Source organism: Dendroctonus ponderosae, unplaced genomic scaffold, assembly GCF_020466585.1.
Source record: "Dendroctonus ponderosae isolate FM_Combo_2020 unplaced genomic scaffold, Dpon_F_20191213v2 Dpon_F_20191213_2, whole genome shotgun sequence".
NCBI lineage: Eukaryota > Metazoa > Arthropoda > Insecta > Coleoptera > Curculionidae > Dendroctonus > Dendroctonus ponderosae.
In genome coordinates, this window is record NW_026018165.1 from 9733523 (window position 1) to 9758403 (window position 24881).

At 33.7% G+C, this 24881-nt stretch overlaps 3 protein-coding genes across 8 annotated transcripts in view; 1 reads left to right on the plus strand and 2 right to left on the minus strand.

Annotated features, from left to right (window-relative positions):
* LOC109538975 (axin) overlaps nt 1-18449 on the minus strand; it is a 34503-nt gene extending 16054 nt beyond the window's left edge. For 2 of the 3 annotated variants that reach the window (XM_019906456.2, XM_019906454.2), the window contains exons 1-2: nt 18161-18449; nt 9060-9193 (exon numbers count right to left, since the gene is read on the minus strand). The gene's annotated coding sequence lies outside the window, so the exon portion shown is untranslated. Of the gene's footprint in view, nt 1-5051; nt 5338-9059; nt 9194-18160 lie in introns of those variants that run through there. The other variant, XM_019906455.2, reaches the window with a different exon arrangement.
* Nucleotides 18450-19488: 1039 nt separating this feature from the next.
* On the minus strand, nt 19489-21512 carry LOC109538987 (transcription factor MafK). Of its 2 annotated transcripts, XM_019906481.2 has the most exons (4): nt 21256-21512; nt 20385-20402; nt 19968-20121; nt 19489-19907 (listed from the first exon to the last, which is right to left on the minus strand). In XM_019906481.2, exons 1-4 carry the CDS (start codon nt 21292-21294, stop codon nt 19696-19698), a joined length of 423 nt encoding a protein of 140 aa, XP_019762040.1. In that variant the 5' UTR covers nt 21295-21512; the 3' UTR covers nt 19489-19695. The 2 variants fall into 2 exon arrangements, with proteins under 2 accessions (XP_019762040.1, XP_019762041.1); XM_019906482.2 differs by lacking the exon at nt 20385-20402 and having other exon boundaries at nt 21256-21490.
* An 87-nt stretch (nt 21513-21599) lies between these two features.
* On the plus strand, nt 21600-24858 carry LOC109538985 (lanC-like protein 3 homolog). 3 transcript variants are annotated; one of them, XM_019906476.2, is made up of 9 exons: nt 21600-21909; nt 22333-22538; nt 23004-23161; nt 23212-23395; nt 23747-23901; nt 23954-24098; nt 24159-24230; nt 24337-24505; nt 24560-24858. In XM_019906476.2, exons 1-9 carry the CDS (start codon nt 21905-21907, stop codon nt 24753-24755), a joined length of 1290 nt encoding a protein of 429 aa, XP_019762035.2. In that variant the 5' UTR covers nt 21600-21904; the 3' UTR covers nt 24756-24858. The 3 variants fall into 3 exon arrangements, with proteins under 3 accessions (XP_019762035.2, XP_019762034.2, XP_048519607.1); XM_019906475.2 differs by lacking the exon at nt 21600-21909 and adding an exon at nt 22146-22280; XM_048663650.1 differs by lacking the exon at nt 21600-21909 and having other exon boundaries at nt 22146-22538.
* Nucleotides 24859-24881: the final 23 nt, after the last annotated feature.

A 24881-nucleotide genomic window follows, 5' to 3' on the forward strand; every position in this document is an offset into this window, starting at 1 on the left:
TTCCTGACGTTTCGTCCACAACTGCGGTGGACATTTTCAAAGGCGATGAGGCAGTGGGCGAAGTGATCTCCCGTGCTTTCCGACTAAGAATGATTGCGATTCTTTCTTTCTTTCGAAGAAATTCCGATAGACCACGGCTTCAAAGCCCGGAAAACATTTCTAAATGTAATCTGACCGGCCGTGAAAGCCTTCATAGTCTGATAAAATCTTAAATTACTTTAGATTAGATTTTTTTATATTTATTAACTTTTTTAGCTAATAAAACATGCTTTTAAAGTATTCAAATAAATAATATGTAGACATGATTTTTAGGGTAGCGAGTAGATACTCATCTATATTCCCAATAGATGATAGATCTACGTCAGGGACGCACCCCTGCCCACGCGAGCCTTGGTTTCTCTTCCAAGACCATACGGGGGGAACTATTGCCTTCTTCCCATTCCTCCAACCAAACCCAAATTTTCCTTTCCAAAAATCCTCGATCTCGCCAACCCGCAGTAGGATAGCGTGGCGCAGTACATCCTAAAACCCCTTAGATATGGCAAATTTGAAACAGAACGAAAGACGGTTGGCTTCATGGATTCTGGGGTAGACAAAAATTCGCACTCTTAAAAGAACAACATCATAATAGCAACATACAACTGTCGATCACTCAACTATTCGATCTAGAAAACGAACTGGGCAAAATTAAATGGGACATCATTGGACTGATTGAAACCAGAAGACATGGAGAAAACCTGTTAACACTTCAATCGGACAAAACCTTTTATCACTGTGGACACGAAAGCGAAAGTCAAAGAGGAGTAGGTTTCCTAATACGCCCAAGAATGATTAAATAGATTCAAAGCTACATCGGAATCTCGGACAGAGTAGCATATGTAACCTTGGAGTTGTTAAAAGACTACCGAATCAAAATAATTCAGATATTCGCACCGGCATCCACTCACGAAGACGAAGAAGTAGAGATTCTATATGAGGTCATCGGGAAAGCAGCACTAGACGAAGACAAATGTAATAATGACCTGGTTATTGGCGATTTCAACGCTATTGTTGGAAAAACGCTATCCGATGACGAATACTACATCGGTAATCAAGGACTAAGAGAAAGAAACCCACGAGGACATATATTATGCAACTTTCTCGAAAACAAAATACTTTATGCAATGAACCCCTTGTTTCTTAAACAAACACAAAATAAATGGACATGGATGAGCCCTGACGGCTGAACACGTAACGAAATCGATTATATCCTATCATTGTCCAAGAAAATTGTTACCAACATCTCAATTCTAAACTCTTTCAACACAGGAAGCGACCACCAAATAGTCAGAGATAAATTGTCCATACAGAAAAAAGGACCTTGTAAGGCGAAGGCAAACAAAACATAGAAGAATACTGCGAGACCCGAAGAGAAGCAATAAAAATGATACGCAAGGATTTGGAAGGAAACTACATAACAGAAGTAGAAAATGCAATAGAAAATAATAAAAACATGATATGCCTACGGAGGAACACGGGTAGGAAAGAATTAATGGACCTAAAGGCTCCAAGCACTGGAAAAGCAGAAATAAGAAGGAAATACTAAAGATCACCAAGAAATTTTACCAAAACCTATACACCTCACAAATAAAGAAACCAGAAACGATTAAATTTAAGAAATTGAGAAATGTGGGGTCGGACGACATCCTCAAAATAACAGAAGAGGAAATACAACATGCTCTTAAAACATCAAAATATAGCAGGGCCCCTGGAGGCGACTGCATAGAAATAGAAATAGAAATGATCAAGGAGGAAAAAGAAACAATCATCCCCAAGCTAAAGACCTTGAAACCCAGGAAATACCTGAAACCTGGAACGAATCGATAATCATCCTACTCTACAAGAAAGGAGACCCGACACTTATTACCGAATTATAGACCAATTTGTTTGCTTTCACACATCTATAAAATAATCCACGAGAATCATCGTTAACAGAATCAGTAGCAAACTCGATGATTATTAACCTGTAGAACAGGCAGCATTTAGAAAGGGCTTCAGCACATGCGATCATCTCTGGACCTTCAAAACTCTAAATGAGAAAATGACAGATTACAACATGCCATTATACACGACCTTCATAGATTACGAGAAGGCCATCGATTCTATCGAACAGTGGGCAATTCTAAGCGAGCCCGTGTCGACCATAGATACTGGAAGAGATTCACAAAAACGCGAAAGCGGCAGTGAGAATACACGAAACAACAGATTCCTTTACCGTGCAAAGGGGAACGAAACAGGGCGCCACAATCTCACCCAAACTGTTTACGCTGGTTCCAGAAGAAATTTCAAAAAATTAGACTGGCCGGAAGAGGGAGTCATCGACGGCGAGTTAATAACACTTAACACATATCAGATACGCAGACGGCATAGTCCTGTTCGCCAACGATTCTGAACACCTGGGAAAAAATCTGTGTCCGGTTGATCCCAACATCCTAATAGACAACAGCAAAATAGGGAATGTAAAGGACTATACATAGTTAGGCCAACGAATAACTCTTGGAAAGGAAACGAAAGATATCGACATCGAAAGGAGAATTAGATTAGGATGAGCGGCATTCGCAAAACTAAAAAACATACGGACCAACAAAAAAACACCCTTCTATCTGGGACCAAAACTTGACCAATGCGTATTGCCAGTAACCACATACGGCCCTCAAACATGGACCTTCACAGGGCAAATGGTGAACAAGCTTAGAGTATCCCAAAGAAATATGGAAAGAAGAATATCAGGAGTTTCTCTGCGTGACAAACAAAACGAGTTAATGAAAAGCAAGTCTAAAGTAATAGATATAATAGACCGGACAGCATAACTGAAATGGGACTATCGCCCGAATAAAGGTCAACAGGTGGAATGGTTGCGATGAAGGCCATGGACCGGAAGAACAGCGAGAGGAAAACCTTAGTTAATCTATGGGAAAACATATCACGACGACATAAAAAAAAGTGGCAGGACTTCCATGGATGAGAATTGCCCAGAATAGAACAAGATGGAAAGAACTAACGGAGGCCTATGTCCAATGCTGGAGGAAAAATGGCTAGAAGAAGATATGATTTTTGCATATGGATTTTCGTATACGGTAGCATGTTACCATCTCCCAAGTGAGAGAACACCCGATGACCGACGTTACCCAAAATCGACGTCTTTCAAGCAAACAATTAGCAAATAATTAGGTGAGTGAGGCATACTAAGATTGGGGATAATTAGATGGGGGGGCAGGTAGGTGGGAGTAGTGAATAGTCACGAGCGAATATTGGGGCAAGTGGGTGGGGGATAATTAGGTGAGGCATACAAAGGTGGGGGATAATTAGGTGAGGCATACAAAGGTGGGGGATAATTAGGTGAGGCAGTATGGTGGGGGATAATTAGGTGGGAGGTACTTAGGTGGGGGGAGTGAAGTAGCACCGTCTATTACACCCTACTCTTGCTCAATGAAAAAGCCTAATTGCACCATCAAAATCATAGAAAACTGTACGTATGTAAAAAATAGTGATGCAACGCTTAAGACAATAGATAGGTATCTATAGGATATATATCCACAAGATGAATTTTAGCTGAGATCAATTTGCAAAAGGATTCTAATTAAAAACGAGAAATTGAAAAAATAAAGATCAATAAAGGTAATAAAGAACAGGAACTAAAGGCGCCGTGCCTCATTCAGCAGCTGATATTTTGTTTCTTAATCAATCATAATCAATACATTTATCAATCCTCTATAAGTATACGAAAATCACAAATTACAGTTGATTTACGAAAAAAACAAGGCCCTTTATAAGGGTTTAACAATTTCCAGAGTGCATTATTTAATTATTTTATTTCCACCGCAAAAGGTTAGTTTTCGAGACAGAAACAAACAAAATTCGACCGAAGAATCGAGGTCAAAATGATCAAAGAAACCGACTGTTCTCTCCTATCTTGTTCGTATATTAATCTATAACATTACTAAAACGACTCAGTGCTGATTATCAACTAGGCTATTTATCTAATATATTTTCCTCCGTCGGTTAGCCGGTCCTTCAAAGTTTCATATGATAAAACTAAAAAACTTTCTTACTATTGGATTCGTTATCAAAAGTTTTTAAGTCTGTTTCAGACCATAAGAACATGAATCCACATAATAAAATAATGTTTTTACAGATATTTATGTCCGTCGCAAAGAGGTTTTTTCACATACAAATTTCGTCTATTAAACGAAATGTGTATGTGGAAACATAGTCATCTTTGCGACGGACATAAAAATGCCAATTTTTGTCATTTATGTTATAGGAATGACGAATAAATCTTTATTTAAAAAAGTGTAAAGCGGCTTATCCTAACCACAGTGGCAGAAGCAAAATAATTATACTGAAAATCCGTCAACTAAATCGAAGGAAATGCTTTGTTGTTGATAAACAAAGGTATATCCGTAGAACGTTATCAATCGCACTATTGTAATATTAAACTAAATGCAGCAAAACTTACACAAACCAGCTGAATTAAATGCTAATCACGGCGCAATTGACAACTGCAGCAGTTGTAAATAAGTTGAAACTAAACATTTAAACCATACTAATCGATCACTATGCAAAAAAATGTGAATTTGCATTGAAGAAGTTGCAAATGGTCAGGACCTGTCCATGCTGATGAAACTACGTACTGTGAATTGATTCAAAAGTTAAATAAAGTTGTGAAGAAACAACCAAAATGAAAGCAAATTAGTGATCACGTTTCAGTGTCTAATAAATCAGGCAAAATATCTAAATAACAGTCAAATTCCAAGAAAACGCAATCTTTCTGAAAAAAGTTTATGTTTAGTCCACGCATTTTTGCCCCAATCGTCTCGGTCTAGCAGGTAGAACCAACCCACATAAATCTCTGAAATGCGCCCGGTGTTAAAACTAGCTGTACCATATTTATCCGCTCATCGGGTAATTTATCCAAAATTCCCCTGATAAATTAGGTAATTTCACTAATACAAACTTATAAACACATGAATCAATCAATCCCGTCAGTTATCTCAAAGATATGTACTTACTTGATAAAGTCAGTCCATGTTAAATCCAATAAATAATCCAAAAAAGATTGGCCAACACTAGATAAAATTCACGATTTTCTATAAAATACATCTTTGTTGGCACATTCATACACCAGAACACCGAAGATACTCAACCCAGAATCCCAGAAAGTTTACACATTAGACATAAATTCGGGCAAAACGACTAAAAGGATGCCGACTTATCATGTCCACTCGGTACCATACACAGAACTAGCAGAAGACTGCACTGAAGAAAGAGGGTCAGCAACCGCGGGTACCACTAAGCTTTCTGGGCCTCAAAAGAACGCCGCCTCCTCGTCCTACCCGCCACAGTTGGACCCCCATTAAACCAAGTTGGCAGAGGCGTACGAAATCGGTAAAGTATTTCTCTTCGGTACCAACAAAAGGGAATTCATCAAAGGTATAGTGCGGTTTCCGAAAAAGTAAAACATCGGACTGGTCTGTCTCAAGCGTTTCAATCAGGCGGCCTTTCAAAAAGCCAAAAACCTTCACAAAATGCTTACAGCAAGACAATACCTACACCTAATGAGAGTTTAATATTGACCTGACTTGAAATGAATGTTATAAAATGGATGAATTATTCCCTGAAGTCTGTTATCTACAAAAAAGGAATTACTACAAACAATTCAGGAGGGTTCCTGGGCGAATTTACCCAGCGAAAAAATGTGTACTTAACTTAACATTCCATTTTTTTAATTCCACCATTTCAGCTATAAACTAAATTTTCGATAAAAATGTTAGAAAAGACTATAATCAAAATGCTTTTAATATTATCAATATAAGTTCAGCCATATATGTTATGGGCCACAGTGTACCACAAAGCCATATTGCTTAGGCAAGCATAATTTTTGTTCATCGCGAGAGCAACCTTTTTAGTTAGTTGTTGTAAAATCGCTGCTGATACAAAATCGCTCTCGTATTCGGGAATCTACTTTTGTACTTTGTTTATCTTTATCATTTATCAATATACTTTTATTCATACATTAAGAGTGTGTCCACTTTATTTCACCAACAGAAAAGCTCTATATTAAATAACTAGCATCTATTCGAAGTATTGGCTGCCTATCATTCGCTACTTGTTTAATCGTTTAAGCGGTTTCAAATAAAAATTATCACAATTTTTTATTTTTGAATTGGGGGCGCGATAATAGACTCCTAGCTTGGGCCTAATCCTAGATACATATATGTCAAGCTTCAATTCAATATCTTAAAAAATCAGCACTTTAGAAGCCCGTTATATGAAAAGCTATTGCTCTAAAAAATGTATGTTCAATTGAAACTGTTGCCTGAAAAAAAAATTATAAATCAAAAGTTGAGCTTTAAAACACGTTTAGGCGTAAAGAAAGCTGATTAAAAATTTTAAAATGCGAACAAAGTTTTCGTGATGAAGATGTGATCATGAAGATCTCGAAGATCTGAAGTGAGAACATATCTCTAAATCAACTGTTACGCAAATATTAAATCGTTGTCATTAAACCGCAGTTTAATGCAGAAAAATAGACGAAAGAAGTATGCAAACTAATTAAATATAGCAGATGAAATGAAAAAATTTYCAATAAGCAAAMTGTTCTTTTRTGTTTCTGTTTGAAATCATCGTCAATCATGAAAGTTCATCATTTTTTTTTCRATTATTAAATAACCCCATGTYATCAAAATGCCGTCGTCCACCKMATAWTCATTAAGATTCARAAYRTTTTATTTTTAAWCGCCCACATAAGTCACTRACGCGACTAACGGATTCAAAAAAAATCAAGTCGAAATCRCACACTTGATTGACGAGAATATTAAAGGTGCATTTTACAGAAAAATAACTGAAAACTGGTATTCAACAAAAAAACATSGATTAAGGGCCTAACGTTAGCAAAATAAATCAAATCAAAATGTGGAGGCCGGTAAGTAAAAAGTGAAAYTAAAGAGCATGAGTTCTGACTGTTTATAGATCGAAAATACTTTGCTACTGACCCTAAAGTGAAAATTGCAGAAACAATAACTACCGATCCGATTTATTAACAACCAAGAGATTTCTCATAAGTTAATTGGGCACAGCAATTAATTCATTCAACGGTTCCATTGCACATTACGCATTCTAACAATTCAGCTTTTGCGAGATTCCATTACCGCAAGAGACAAGTGAGCTTTTCGCAAATACTACCTAGTAAGTGATGTTCAAGTAGTCTCAAACAAATGTAAATTCCAATAAAGTGTGAGGAATTTAATAAAGAATCGGTCAAGTGGCGTTAATATCAATGTACTCAGATGCCGGATATACCAGAAGCGATTTAAAGATATGAAATATTTTTCATGTCCAATATTTCAGAAAGAACGTTTAGGGCACATTCAGCATTTTTTCCATGGTTATTGGCAAATTTTTGAAATAGTAACTTACTGTCGAAAAAAATACACACCGATACTTGAAAATAGGCAGCATTTTCCCTTTTCTAAATGGAAAATGCACATACGTACATCCTATAGCTAATTATTTAATGCATTTTCGTAACTGATAAAGAAGCTAGCTATTCAGAATTAGTAACAGCTTATTGACATAAAAAATATAGTTTTAAACCATTTAGAACGAAGAGACTGAAGTTCAGTGAAAGAAAAACACCGATGTGCCTCGGAAAGTCTCTTACAGCCCTCCGGCTTTGAACCCCTTCAGCTCCACAATTTAAACTTGATGGGGGTCTATAAATCTCAGTATTTAATCCTGATTATACCTACTACCTAGTTGAATTCTTGCATATAAAGTCGGTATCTGTTACGCCACTGAACAACTAAACGCCACCGATAGTAACGAAATACAATACTAAATCTAAGAAAAAGGTTGTCCAGTAGGAAATCGGCTAACATAAAAGTTCAACAGTACCAAGGCCACTAAGTCACGTTAGCAATGTCACGAGAAAGATGCATTATTTTATAGTATGAGGAAAAGGTCATATTAACACAAGCTAGTGCACCAGACGATTTGAGAATAAAAGTCTATTTTATAGACGAGCTGTAATACTTCAATCAAATGAGTATCTTCAAATCAAAAAATATAATAAAATGCATTTAATAAAAAGCTTTATTATGTCTCAAGTATTAAAATGATTGAGTCGGTACTTGCAAATGATTAATAATGATTACTTAACAACAAAACTGAAACTCAAAATGGGCTTGGACTCTTAAAAATTATACATAAAAAAGGGCCTCATTAACACTGATTCAGAATCCAGTTTCAACGGGGAAAACTCTGGTATGTTGTTTGCACCTTAGCAAATCTTATCATAATCGAACATGTTAATGCAACTTGCCAACTTATAATTGTGAACGTTAAATAGGGTAAAGCTGATGAAGAGCTTGTCTGCCCACTCCGGAAAGTTCTTCAAATGTTGATTTTTCCGACCGCGAGACTGCGGAGTTAAAGCAAAAGAAGCAATGCAAAAATAAAGTAACTAATAAGTAAATTTTATTTCTAATACATTCTACTTCGTACTACCGTCTTCACTGCTTCATTGCTGCTCTAATTTTGATTTGATTTGGTTTTTAGATTGAATTACCTACATACAATCAATGACACAAAAAAATAGTTTCAAAAATTTGATTGCAGTACAATTTTAATTATTATCTCAATGTTAAATAAATCTGTAGAAAATCTGCCATTATATGGCAAAAAATAGGTATTCAGCTTATAGGATGTACGTAATCTAAATATTTACCTAATAGATTAATAAGTAAATAAAAATAATGTCAATCTGCACATTGTAGTTGATCACATTAATGGCTTGGTCATGTGTTAATATTTAGAATACACAAGTAGCGGCGCGGTGATTAAGACTTCAAAAGTGCCGCAGTCTGATGATTTCGTTAAAACATTTCGTTCCCCGTAATCGATAAGTGCTTTTAAGTAAATTCGAGTTTTCCACTTGGATACAGAACCTCTGTTATTGAACTAAGTAGATTGCTCATTTTTTCTAACACTCTATTGGCATTTTTAAAATAAATACATACCTTGTAAAAGTATTAGCATCAGCAATCAGTTTACCACAGTTCATGCCTATTGCCGATGTCCAGCTCATTGCCAAAACCGTTAACATCGGCAATTATCCAAACCACTTTTTTCCGCCTTGCGTCCAGTCTACAATCTGCAGAATAAAACAAAATAGGTACATTACAAACATTAAAGAACAGAGGCAAACATTTCTTTGGTGGGAAAGCCATGCATATGGAACAAATAGGAGCAAATTGAATGGGTATTTGATAATTACAATAAATGCATAGATAACAATAGATGGCTCGGAAAGTATTACTGTAAAACCGGCGCCTCAGTTATTACCTATATTCTATCAATATTTGTAGATGCATTTACTATATGTATCTCATCCGTAAGTCGATTTTCCATTAGCGGAATATTTTAGCACTTTTAACCAATCTTTAGTGTATAATCAATGTTAACACGATTTCTTCGAAGAGTCATTGGAGGGCTGTTATTCAGTATTTCAACCACTTATCAAGATTATCCAGCAATTCGAAAAACAATCCAAAAATGTTCTAATATGTATACTTGAATTTTTAATTTATTATTTATTTAATTATTTATTTATCCTACATCCAATCCACATCTAATGAGTTTTGGGCCGGCGGCTCAGGTCAAAACAAGTAAAAATTCGTGTTTTCAGTCTTCAAGAAAGCTATCTAAAGGACCAATTCGTAGAATTGAGCCGCAGATGCTGCTTGAAAGACAGCAGCGTTGCCGTTATATTCACGGTTCATAATTTTGGTTACATCACCCAACCTTTTGAAAATTATTTACCCTTAAATGAAAGTAACGATTTGCAAGTCTGTTTTAACGGAATAATTTTTTTTGTTAATATATGTACTTGATTAAATATATAAAATTCAATGTTTGTTCTCTATTTACATACTTTCTGTATTTTATAATTAAAAAACAAATTTTGTTTTCTTTCAACCACCATGAAACCGTTAAGACAATAATGAAGTTACATAATCTTGGCTCGGATTGCTTCACCTTAGAAAGGTTAAGTAATTTAATGAATGTTATTACATACAGCAAGGCAAAAATACACCATTATTACTATAGGGTGCTAGCTTATGCTTGTTATAATAAACATCAGTTAGTTTGAAAAAAATAGTAACTCTACAGACATCAGACAAACCAATATTCAATCTATTGAAAATTTGTCAAGTGGTCGATCGAGATAATACATCTGAAACTAATTTAGAAAACGTAATTGAGTAACCAATTCAACAACAAATAAATATAATTGATGAATACAATAATTTGTAAATATGTCAGCCTCAGTTACAAGCATCAAACGTGTCTCAACATGATATTACTCAATCCAGACTCCCCATTTGGAGTTATCTACTTATAATTCTGAGCCACCTTGTTTTATATCTTGAAAAATGGTTTATTGTTCAATTTCTGCGGGTACTGATAGCAACTGGTACTAATTTTCCCGTATTTATTAAACTACTCCCGTCGCCAGATTCCCATATTGGGAATTTAGTCTTTAATGAAAGTCTCTTTTGTAAGACTGCCGATGGTGAAGTATTTTTATCGCCTTTTAATACTTATTCACTTCGTACATTAAGTACTAAATAACAATTATCACAATGAGCAAAGATAATTGTTGAATTTAAACAACTTGGGATTAGAGGGCTGTAAACATAGGAGGAGCATTAAGGCTCATGTTGAAGCGAAACTTCGCAGTCGACACGAGAAAAAATTCCAAAATACCGAGTTGCATAAATGAACGAAACATTTTCTTTCTTCTTCACTTTCACTTCAACTTCACTTTCAAAAATGTTGTTTAATTTCGAGGGCATTTCTGATTCTATGTCGAAACTTTGTCTTCTTAAAGTGCCTTCAACTGAGCTCTAGATCGTGAAAATCGGATTAAGAGCAAAAAACTAATCGCTGCAAGACCAAAAAGTTGATTTTTTGAGACCACCCTGCAAAAAACAAAAAAGTCACGAAACCGTTCCGAGCTATTTAGTTTATCTTGAAACTTTTGGTGTTATGATGCAAAAAACATTTTTGTGTCTAACTAGGAGCATGCTGAACTTTCCGAAATGTTGAATGTTGCAGTTCAGCATTTGCCAGGCTGTAGAAAATTTCAAAACATTCAAAACATTGGGTACCAGAAAACAAATGAGGGTCAATAACGTTTCAAACAGAAAATCGCTTGAAGCAAACAAAATTTATCGAGTTGCAAATTTATGGAAAATTTGGCCGTGTAACGTTCATTTGTTGTTGTTGTTGAACAATTGTTAAAAACTGCTGTAGCAGAATTTTCCTGTTGTTCAAACAAAACCAAAGTCAACCCATGGCAGACGTTATGAGTTCGTGCTGAAAAAAAAATCTCTTTTCGGATTCGGATTCACGATCCGAGTTTCAATTTGATCACCAACGAATTTTAGAGCATTTAATACCCATACCGAAAAAATCGAGAAAAATGTATTATGCTGTTTGCAATGGTAGTATCTAATCGAAATTTCGTTAACATTTAATTTAATATATGTTATATTAATGTTAATTAATATATTATTATATGTATGCCCAGACTTGTGTTTGTACACATTTATAAAAAAAAACAGTCTCTTAATAGAAGTCTCTACAGACAGTACCACGTTAACTATTTAGAAATGCAATTTCAAGTAATAAATCGTTTACGAATTAAAAAATCAGTTGCCGGAAATCCTGGATATTTTATGAAGCGACCAGGAAGTGATGGTCGACGATCGGGTCCTTTTCAGGTCCTTAACTTTTCACGTCTAATTACTCTTTGTACGGATGTTAACGGAAGTCACTTCAAACATTTAACAAAAGCACAGTTAAAAAAATTGAATTTTGCCATGTTTCTCGAAACTTAACTTTACTTGATAAACATTTGAGTAAACATTCCTCATATATTCAACATGAAATTTATATTAGTTAAATTTTCGAAAGTCAAGCCTCTCTTGCCACTCATCCTAATAACTAAAAATACCTCTTTAAGATCGTTTCACAGATAAGAATAAATGGAGTTAGCTACCGGCCGGGGCAGATATCGATAAAAATAAAACACCTTTTATGCCGTAATTAACGCCTGCATTTAAAAGGGCATTCAACGCAAGCAAATGCATGAAGAATAAAACCTTTTAAATGTTTTTCATGGTCCTCCTGAGTGCGGTCTAATAAACCTAGCCTACTCAAAGACAATTATGAATATTGTATTTATTGTTAATGTAATGTAACGTTTCATGTTTGATTCAAAATTCGTATGGGCTACTAAACATGTATGAATTGAATATATATAAATATAAAATCAACTTTTACTTCATAATGGTTGAATCAGCGGATCAATGAACTTCGTATTAAGGTTCGTAAAAGCCTGCCATTTTCAATTGAATCAATTTTCCGCGTCTGCTATCAAAGCCGGTTTTATCGAGTTTCCGTGTAATGCCCAAAAAAATATTCAAGCCATCCTCTAATGTTCTTGAAACCTCCTTTCTGATTTGTTTGAATTTAAGGATTAATGCCACTTGATTTTCCTCGGATTGAATGCAAGATGAATCCAGCTATACATAATTTAATTTAAATACAGCCAATTTTAAACAAGTTATTACACATTGGAATATTTACCTCATTCTAGAATTGAATGACATTTTTTAAATTTTTATAGATTTTACTTTTACCTAATAAAACCTACTCGCATCTCAGATATGTATGTTTATTATTCACATTGCATAAAAATATGCAGTTACACAATTAATCCAGAACGACTGCAGATATTCATATTTACCATTCATTATAAACGCATTTGCATATCAAATTGTTCAGTTCTTCAAAGTATTAATGTAAATGTTCGTCGGACAGGCGTCTTCGTTTTAAGTATTACGCGATAAATCTATTGGAAACAAACGTTTTTTTATTGAGAGAAGTTTCAGGCACTTCTACATTTTATTTTTGATAATATACAGTGTGTCTACTTGAACGTTCAGATATTTAACTGCATGTATCTGTGGTGAACATCGAGTTTTGTTATTTTTCAGATGGTTTCATAAAGGAAACTTTTCTAATATTAATTTTACGAAAACAGGAGCTCTTCCTAAAAAGATTTGGACTTTCTAAGATCCAGTCATCGGATATGTTTTTAGTCTTATACGAGGTCTGTGAGAAAATATAAATTTTGCTCAACATTAAAGTAAATTTATTACTGATAATATCGACTATAAGACTTTAATCGTTGAACATATAATTAATAGTTCATTCTTGAGCAAAATCCATATTTCCTGAAAAAAAATTATATCTGATTGTTGCATTTTCAGTTTTGGACCATACAGAACTTTTTATGAACAACAACTTTTTTGCGTAAAATTAATAATAAAAAAGTTTTCCACGTGAAACCAGCCTAAAAATAATGTTAAAAATAACAAAACTTGATTTTGATCATAGGTAGGTACAATTAGATATCTGAAAGTACTTATCAACTGTAATCAACTGTTTTTAACAACAATTTTCGATATTGTTAAAAATCAAGGTACTTGATCCTTGAGCAAAATTCACATTTTCTGATATGCCTCATACCTATACGATTTAAAAAAAAATCTGAGGACGGCATTTTAGGTTTTGGTCCAAGCAGAACGGTTTATGAAGAGTACATATTTTTGGTAAAATGAATAATAAACAAGTTTCCCATATGGTGCGAACTTTAATAGACACACACAGTGTATAGGTATTTTTTGGCACCCAACATCTGAATTGGTCTGCTTAGTGAAGATTGGCGAATAGTGTTTAAAATCTATTATTGGTAAAACCCACACATTAACCATTCAAAGTACCCACATGGCGCAAGATTGATTGAGTGAGAATAAATTTTGTTGTTTCATTGAGCTACAACAGGTGATGTCGGCCCCCCTTGTGCTCCGTTCCGACCAGCGGACACCGGTCGGCAACATCAAAGAAGCCGCTCGCGGCCCGCGTCAAAGCGAACGCTTAGATCACAGTGAAACTTAAAAATTATGAAGCGCTTTGATGGGACCGGGCTCAACATTTGTAGCCGACTTTCTGTCTACTGTTGACTTCCTTTTTAATCGTTTTAACCGTTTTGTTCTCTTTGACCGTCTTTCAAGTGCACATTTTTCGCGCCACATCACTTTATAGATTCAAGAGTTAAGGATGCTATTCTTGCTTTGACTTGACATCTTTTTCATTGAGGAATTTAAATGCCAAGTCATTTACCGTCTGAGAGATAACCAACTGCAATCTGATGCTTGATTTTCTACTTTTTCGACTGCAATATTAGGTATATAGGAACCCGCAGAATAGTACATTCCGACGGTGAAGGGCATAAGCGGATTACCACTGTCTAGGACAACAATAGTCCTCAGATTATAGATTTAAGCGATCTTCGAAATGCCGATAGACCGTCAATGATTATCGTCAATTATCTGTCTAAGATTCAGAGTGGCCAGCGGTTTCGAATTTTCCTTAATTCCTATATTTATAGCTTCAGAACGGGTTCAGTACGAGAAAGACGTTTTATTCAAAAATTCATAAAAACACCAACTAGCATTTTCAAATAACGCCAGACGTTCGCTTCTAGATTTTATCTTTCTGCAATGGCTCTTGCCTTTATTTATTGAGAGATTTCTTACTAAGAGGATTTTAGATTGTTCAAATTGAATATATTTTGATACTTGGTGTCTTTTTCATCCTTTTTTCACACATTGTCTGATTCAAAATGTGTTTTGCCTTTTCGTGGTTTGATTGTGGTGTTCGACTTGGTTGGCCTCACATGTTCTTCCAAGTTATGTGAATTTCCCAAATGAATCATTAATTTAGCTTTTAAATTATTATGGCTTTTTTCTAGAACGATTTTTTCTATAAAATATACATCTTCCTCTGCATACAGGGTGATTCAAAATTGGCGTCATTCCTTTTAAAGGGCGATAGAGGTTTCCTTGGGGAGCACGAGAAAAATATTGAAAATTTTTATTTCGAAAATTTCTAGAAGATCTTAACAGTTGAAGATTGAACTTCAACTTTGTTATTAAGCATTCTTTTGAAATTGTTCCATGTTTAATTGGTAGCATATTGGAATACTTAAGCACTCAAAAAGAAAAATTACGATCTTTGCTTCAAATTACGAAAATTTTCAATATCAAAAAAGTTCTCTTCTACAATTTTTTGATGAAAAGTCACAGCGGCAATTAAGGTTTTTGTCAGATAGTTACAGGTGGATAGCCCTTGTCAATAATAACAATATTTTGTCAAACTGTCACTTACTTTGAATTTCCTCTCCCACCAAATAAATACCGAGGAGCAGGAGTTAATTAACTGAATACGAGAAGCTGCTTGATAAGAGTGGATACTAAGGAGATTACACAGGCACTAGCTTGTTTGGAGTTAACCATTCAAATGTTTGGTGTTGTATGGATTATTTGTAAACACCAAACCCCGCAGAATTCAAGGTTATGAGAACAGGTTGACATTTCGCAGTCAACAAATCTTGTTGAATTTACCGTTTATCCTTGTCTATCTTATTGTCACTCATAATTCCATGGTTACCGTAGTTTTAAATAATTACAAAGCAACAGGTATTTGCACAATGTTAATTAGGCAGATTACCTTGCAAAACATTGCTGCCGTATTTCTGATATAGTTTTTTGCAAATTTCTCAGTTTTTAATAACAATTAATTTGTTTTACTATTTTTTCTGTACTCCTACAACACCTCCAGAGGAATGACGCCAATTTTGAATCACCCTGTATAATTGTAGACTTATTGGTAACGCTTTTTCCATTTGATTCAAATTTCGATATTTCGAGATTTCAAAATTTAAACATGCTAGGTATTAAAGAAGCAATATGAACATTTGTAAATAAAGAGCTTACAAATTGAATTGTAAATAACCGTTCAAATTGCAATTATTCGCAATTTTATAAAAAATTGTATTTGAAATATACCTGTTTAAAATCTGATTTATTTGACGTCGTGTCGCTTCAACACCCAGATTATCTAAATCAATTTCATTAAACGGGTCTCCAGCTTCATACTATATTTATGAGTAATTTTATTCGTTTATCCCAATGTTTCTAATGAAATCGAATCGTTCTGCCTCCTGAGTAAAGTAAGTAATCTTGAGAAGGCATTTCTCGTTCTATTGGCGGCGTTGTCTCTAATCGTTTCCATTCAAAACTCGACGAAAATGGCTTGTCTTTTTTCCCAACCGGTTTATTTGTTTTAGTTTAGTAGACCTTGACAGCGAAGGAAATGTAACAAGAACAAATGCGCTGAGAAATGATTAATTAAATGGTATGAAATCATTTGAAAGCTACATATGAATGAACTAAAAAGTGTTTTAAAAATCGATAGACTAGTAATCTTGGGTCGACATGAGACATTTTAGATCTAATTCTGATTAGTTTGGCAATTTATCGTTTGGCTTATATTAAGATATAAAGTAAACATTAGCATTCATTAATATAACCTGTAATGAATCATCAGTAAAATATTAAACACTTTCTTCTTACTCTGAAGGTGTAAACTTCAAGTTCAAGCTTTTAAAATAAGTAGGTAAGCATTAGTTCGTATCGCTCTGCTCCGATAGTAATGTGTTTTTTAGGTCTTTTGAACATATTTCTAGATCTGCAATAGTTCTAAAATAAGTCCCTTTTTAATCTGAACTAAATGTGGATTGGGACGACAAAATATTAACTGCCCAGGCGCTCTCTATGGTCATATGGAAAAATAATTAATACCGTGTTTTTAGACCTATAACCCACTCTTTTCTATCTATAATTTCATTCCAGACTATCCATTCTTTTTCTTGAACGTGAATAATAATGCCACAAGGAATTTCATCTTTTGGTAATGTTTCAATGTTCAAAGAAACGTTCGAGCAAGAAGCAAAACTGCAGTGTAGTAAATTTTCGCGTACTCATTTTTTGAATCCACAGTCCGATTTGAAGAAGAAAAAAGGCCTCATTTAAGTTTGAAATTTGATTAACCGCAAAATTACTTAATTTCTTTTCTTTTTATAACTCCTAAGCACTAAGAGAGGAACCCGGTAATACCTAACTAAAATTCCATTAACAGTTGTCCATTTTTTCTTCCAAAATTGTCAGTTTGAAGAAACAGATTCCATGCTTAGATTGTTTCTTACCCAATTATTCACTTAAATTATGTAAAATATTCAATTTTAGTTATTCCTTTTGGTTTTTTCCTTTCGTAAACCATTCTCTTTGTTGATGTTGAACCGAAATGCCTTCCTGCAGCTTGGTTTTTATATTATTTTGCATAAGAAATTGATCACATTTAGTTTATAGCTCCCATTATATGAAAGTCTATTTTGTGACATGTAAATTTTTCCATATTTATAAAAGAAATTCGAATCGTACAAAGAGTGCAGTGGCGTGCCATGTTTTTTGGATCATAAGTCAAAAGTACGAATAGTTACTGCAAGAGAGGCATGAAAGAAGTACCTACAAAAAATTTGAGTCATATTTTGTATGTAAAAAGGTGCATCTTTTGCACGAAAAAAACCTTTCAATAATAAATAAGATCTTTTATTGATCCATGATCATCAAGACTATTAAATTATTAAATGCTGGAGGAAACTTAAATTGACCAAGTAGAGTAAACTTAAGGGCACAAAGACACTGAAAATTTTACTTCCAAAGTGACCGATAGCATTATGAGTTTTCTTGAAACCGTATTGGAATGATCAAAGTTTTGAAAACCAATAAATAACTCAATCACGTAGCCGCACTTTCAGACCGTGATTTTTCAGCTATTTCTCGCCTGTTACCAAAACCATGGCAGAAAAACTATCAGAGCAAGAAACGAGGTTATGAGTAACATGAAGCTTCAAAGATTCCACTTAGTTTAGAGAAACTACTACATTCTGATTGCAGTTTTTAAATTAATAATAATTAGTCTGCTTATCAGTCTATGGGTGAAGCGCCAGGTCTAAGATACACCAGTGAATGGGACAACTGCAAGGGTTGTAGAGCAACTTTCCAAGCGAGCTTTGTAAATATGATAAAATCAAACAAAAAACTCAAACTTAAAAGTAAAATAATGAAACGGATATTGCACTTACCTAGTTAGCATTGAGGAAAACTTAACAATCAGGGAGAGGAACAAATGATGTTATTTATATGTCCAAAACATAAACATAACAAATTTCTTATGCAGAGATCAAATAACCAAACAGAAAATTTCCGGAACTAGATTTAACGAAACCGTCTAATCATACAACAAGCGACCACTTTTCTTACATTGTTTATATAATGGATTTGTACTGAAAGTTTATAATAAAAGCAAAATTTCAACAAAAACCTGAAAAATAACTGTGAACGTTCACTTTTTTTATTCCCGCTCCACCTACAAGCCAACTGTTGAACTAATTAACCCCAATTGAACAAAATAGTTAAGAGAAGAAGACGGACGTTACCTCGCGGTATCTATTAATTAATTTTTTACATTTTTAAATACAAATATTATTTTTCTAAAGATAGCTTATATTATATTTTATTTCAATCAATTTGTTTAATTTATTAAAATGTGGAACTTCTTAGAGTGTAATTAGTAACTTTTGCGTTCTCAATCGATTTTGGCAGATTTTTTCATTTATTTCTACATTAAAAAAGTTAGAATATTTTTTTCCCGGTTTACTAATTTAAAACATTATTACGTCGTTTTAGTCTCATTTAAGAGCTTTACAAACAAAAGTTTACCAAAAATTAAAAAAAACAAGTATACTTATGTTTTAATTACTTTCTCGTTTTCCAAATTCTTTATTTTATTTCATCTATTATTTATTTTTTTATTTGGTTACTGGTTTAAAAAAAAATAAGTTAAAAATCGACTTACCTAATCGGAAATCCTTTACTAACAACTTTACTTACTAGTTTTTCTTACATTTTTCACTTAATGAAATTCAGTACTTTCTTATAAAAAAAAATAAAGGACGCCATAACGTCCAGGATCTCTATAGCAGCGACGTCACGTGTTCCACGGGCATTTTGCAAATTTCAAAATGGGAATTTCCCCACAAACATTTGCTGCATTTGTCTTTGGTCGATAAACAAGTAAAGAAAATGAATGGTATATTTATATCAAATGCCTATCAATTATTTTACTACACTTCTTAAAAATTTGGTAAAAATTTTACTTTTCGCAAATAAAGCGCGTATTTCTTATTCTACATATTCTTACTAATGTTTATGTTGAAAATTTAATGTGGCTACTTCAGATTATGAAGTAGCTCGACGATCTTTTAACGAAACATTTCCGGAAAGGTGAATATGAAAAGGCCGAACAAATTAGATAGATGAGTTTTTGTAAATAAAGTTATAAATAAAAATAAATTGTTTTGGGAACTGGGATCAATGTTTTAGTTGTTTCTGAATTAATAAAGCTTTGAGATTTTTATTTTTAAACGATCGATTGCTATTTATTACAGACTCGCTTAATGTACATTTATATGTTTCCTAAAAAGGATTTGTCACATGGAACAGAAAATAATAATTTCATCACTAGCATCATAACATACAGAATTGTTTAGTGTCCGAAATATACATATCTATTCATAAAGATTTACGACTTACTTATATAAAATAAGTTGTGATCAGGTCACAAATGTTCTAATTCTACAGGAATGTGAATTTTATTAGTACCAGCAAATCTCTTCAATGCATCGTATCGACTACGTATCGTACTCATCTCTTCCTTCATGGTAACTAATTCTTCCTGCATAACTTCCATATCGCGCCATTCTTGCGTCTTTTCGACTTCCAATTCATCTTTCTGCTCAATTCGTTTTATTCGGCAGGACGCCGCATATCCTTTAATACGCATACATCTTATAATTGCGAATTAACGAACACGGAAAAGAACTAATCTACCTCGATTTTTCAATGTCCGTCTTCTTTGCTTCATTCGAACAATCTCTTCTCTCGTTAAGCCCCTAAGCTTCAAAGTTCTGTTCAGGTCTCGAACAGAGATGCTGACCAATTCATCATCTGTAATATCCAATATTGGTGGCGGAGAAAGAGGTGCCTAAAATGAAGCATATCTAGTATCTACTTTTATGGTAGCATTTAAGGCAAACCGCACTGCGCGCCTATAAAACGTATAGTATGAAGAAATATGCTATGGAATCTAGACATGTATGATCAACCGAAAATCAGTTACATATCGGATTTTCTTCAAACAAGAATATGGATCACATTATTTTTTCATATAAAAGTTACATACACTTATTCAATAACATGGGTTGAAATAAAATATGTTTCAATCAATCAAGTTCAAATTGTACTTACAAGATAACGATCGTCTTTCTGAAAAAGATAATTCAATTTAATATAATAATTTTGTTTTTTTGCACGCTGTATATGAAGTGATAAATTTAGAATGTTATGAGTTATAAAGGGAAAATATGCAAGACGGAGACGGCTAAGAAAAGATAAAATGTAGGAAGCACGCAATCTGATCCATGTAGTCGCTAAATATTCGTTAAAATTAAATGTTTTAAGAGTAGGTATATTAGTTAGGTGTATTCCGACCATTCAAAGATAGTACTCTGCTTAAGTTTGATATTGAATGATCATTCGAATTATTAATGATGGATACAACATACATATCGCCCTATAAGGATAAATACATACGTTCAATCCAGTTAGGGCACGTGCTTTAATACTTTGGGGGTGAAGAATCTTAGAAAATCGGAGCAAATTTCGTCGTTTAAGAGCGCGTGCGAGAGGTTTCACCAAGCAAATTCAATTAATTCTCTATTTTATTCTGTATATCTATTGCATTCATGTTTATGGTAATTATATTCAATGCTTGTAATATAATAATAATTAGGAATTGTTGGAACACCTACAAGAATCAGCAGGTTTTAGAGGGCTCGACTGAGCACAGTCTACTGTCAGTATACATTGTTTTTCAGTTTGAATCACAAATTAGATTCTCTAAATGTGAAATGTAAACGAAAATAATCTTTCCTATGTTTAAATAGTTAATAGGCTGGACAACTTCTGTGTTCATATCAGGACCTTTGAGTCAAATGGAATTATCGGATGATCCTGCTGCTTTTGAAACGCCTCTAAACTTTTCCATACATGTATTTAAAGTATGTGCATTCTAACAAAGTCAAACAATGATAAACATAGAATCAAAATGATTGCCTACCGGTTTTCTTTCGCCTTTTCTTGGTTCTGAAGGAGCCATTTTCTGTGGAAATATTATCTGACACGTTAAACTGATGAAAATCAATGTAGAAACGCCTGTTTTTTAAAAGTGCAAGTCACTTGCAGCTTAAAACCAGCGTTTCAATGCTGCTTTCCCCTTGAAGGACTGGTTTTTGATTAATTATTTGTTTTCCTCAGAATCAGCTGTATCTTGCCAAACGTGCGACTTTTCTTTTACTACGTTCGAAAATTTTAGATATTTGACAGATAAGCAAATGTCTTCGTTTTTCATAGTTTTTGGTTTCCATTAAATCCAATGTATCTTATTTTTGGTGCTTATGTGCTTTATGTATGTCAGATTTTCGCATTTTTTTTAATTTGATACAAACTGATAAAAATTCTATATTGTGTTCATACTTTGTGTAGTGTTGCCAGACTGCCCTTATTTTAAGCTCAGAGCAGAGACCGTCTCGTCTTTATCTGTGGCAGAGACAAGTCTCCATCATCAGCTGTACCGACTTTTAACACGCAACCATAAAAAAAATAACATTTTATAAAAAAAAATATTTTATTTACTTTTTGCGTGCGACATTCCATACAAGACCGCCCAAAATAAGAAGATAACGTGTGGAACATGACCGCAATCAATTATGATGTTTGAAATAGGTCTAAACATTATGAAAAAACTGTATTTCAACGGATCATAGGCTTGATTTTGTGTATCTAATCGTCGAAGATTTAACAGTATACAGCACTGGGCAATCGCATTTTCAACGATAAAAGTTTATGGACAATCCGCATTTTTTTAAGTGTACTTTAATAAAAAAAAACGCCAATATCGGACAGGCATAAAGTACATGAGCACCTTTATTTACATGTATAAATGTATGATTATGTTAAGTCATAATTTTCTTGATTAAATGCAAAAGAATATTAAACATATAAATCTTGTGATATCTAAGTGTCAAAAATGTCAAGTAATTTAAAAATAATAACAAACATTCTACATTTTGTTAACAAAAACATGTAATATACTAGTAACTAAACGTCAAAAATTGGTAAAAGCAATATAACGCAGTTTAAGGTTTAAATTTGGGAGGAAATTCTCCCAATATCTAAAGAAGGATACTATGGGGGACAGACTGAGGTATTTTCCCAATCCTAAACCAGTTTTTAGTCCAAAATTTGGAGTCCCCAGTATTCCCCAAGAGCAAATTAGAGACAGTCTGAATGAGATGGTTTTAAGAATATCGAAAGAATTCCCGGCTACTGATCGAAATGCAGGTGAATGCTTGGAAACTTTGTGCTTAAAAGCAGAAAAAAACAATTAACAGTTTTATAAAGCACGATTTTTACTACATGTACACTTATTCAACTAATTTAGCTGATAAATACTGCCACATTCTAATTCTGAACGTAGTTTTAAGGACATCGGGCTGAAAATGGGTGGTAATTTCGTATTCACCATTTTGAAGCAGAATTTTCTGAACTATTTTTCGACAAAAAATATAATTAAATAGCTTATATAGTGGCTGGATTTTTTAATATGCTATCCAGTACTTAATAGAAAAACAAGTCCTACACCTTAAATGGTAAATTTTAATTATCTAAGCAGTTCGTTAAACTATTACTAATCTACGTAAAAGGCTACTTCCAACAAAAAACAAAGTTTTGTTATAAATATATTCTACTTATTCCATTGACTTAGAAAATGTATCAAAACTTCTGTGTTAAAATATGTCTTCGTAGCTGATGGAATCTATTTGGGTACTGCTGGAATTGGATATATGTTTTACCATGTTAGCAAACATTCTACGTTCAGTTTTAACAAGGATATTTATCTACAAAAAGCTCTTCAGTACATCCAACCGGCTCTAAAAGCGGCACAGTCGACTAAATCCTTGAAGGTACATGGAAAGCTTAAGACTTGGAAGAAATAAACCTTCAATAATTCCAGGATTTTCCCTCGTTTATTTTGGGACCTGCAGGAGTTTATGCCGTTGCAGCTGTATTGTATAATTCCATTGGAGATGCGAATCAAAGTCAATATTTTAGGGAATTATATTACGAATCATCAAAATATTGCAGCGAGCCAAATTTTTTAAATTGTGGTTCAGATGAACTTTTTGTTGGACGGGCAGGTAAGCCACTATAATTCAACAATAAAGTTAAATGAACATTCGTAATCGCACAATTATTTATAAGGTAAGTAAAAATTACGTAACTGTAGATTTTTTCATGAATTTTCCTAGTATGTAATGTATAAATGACAGAAATTCAAACAATGAAACATTTTTTCATTTAAATGTTTACTCCCTAATGCAAATGTTTAACGACTCATACTTTTTATTTTATTTACTCCATTTGCTTTAGTGCACTTCTCAAATGTAGTGTATGTAAAACAGGCCAACATTTAAATTATTGTTTAAATTAATTATTTTAGTTATTGGCCTGGAATTTTGACTACAATCTATAGAGAAATATTCTTTTAGGGTACATAATGGGTGCTTTGTGGCTGGCTAAGGAGACAAATACCCCTTTAAGAAAAAGCGATCTCTATAGCTTATGTAAAATTATTTTGGCTTCGGGAAGAAAATATGCTTTGAGTACTCGTTCCCCATGTCCCTTAATGTACTCATATTATCAGGTAGAAATGTGGACAAATTTTAGAATTGTTTCGTCAACATACTGAATTTCAGGTGGAATATTTGGGTGCCGCTCATGGCATTTCTAGTATTCTGCAGAGTATCCTATCTGTCCCGGGATACTTAGATGAAAATCCTTCTGATGCAAATGATATAAAAATATCCATTGATTACTTGTTAAGTATACAAACTCCCGAAGGTTGGTTAATAGAAATGTTTTATTGGTATGTAAACGAATTTGTAATTCGAAATGTTATAGGGAATTTTCCTGCGGCGACGGATGATATTGGTCATGAATCGAAGTTAGTTCATTGGTGTCATGGAGCTGGAGGTAATTAAGGGCTTACTAAAATTATAAGTAATAATAAAAATAACAACTTTATTTCGCAAATTTTGGACAATTTATGTCCGACAAATTGACGTTTTTTATATTTTAGGTGTATTCTATTTAATGGCAAAATCTTATTTAGTATTTCAAGAGGAAAAATATTTGCAATCGTGCAGAAGAATGGCCGATTTAATTTGGCATAAAGGTCTGCTTAAAAAAGGGCCAGGCATTTGTCACGGTGTTGCAGGGAATGGATACGTATTCCTTATTATGTACAGGTAAATTTAAATTAAATAAATAATAAGCGCATCTACTTAACAGTTTCGTTTTAGATTAACATCTGAACCCCAGTATCTGTACCAGGCCATATGTTTTTATCAGTTTATGGAATCTGATGCCTTCAAGTCCAATGCGAGAACACCAGATTGTCCATTCAGTCTTTATGAAGGAGTTGCTGGAACAGTATGCTTTTTGGCAGATTTAACGGATCCGCTTAGTGCAGCATTTCCTTTTTCGGATATATTTTGAGAACTTTCAAGGCAGGACATGAAAATGTTTACAGTTAGTTTCAGATGTGAATTATTTGTCTAAAAAATATTTACTAGAATATTAATTAAATATCTACCTTCTTCGAGTGTCGTTACGATCAAAGTT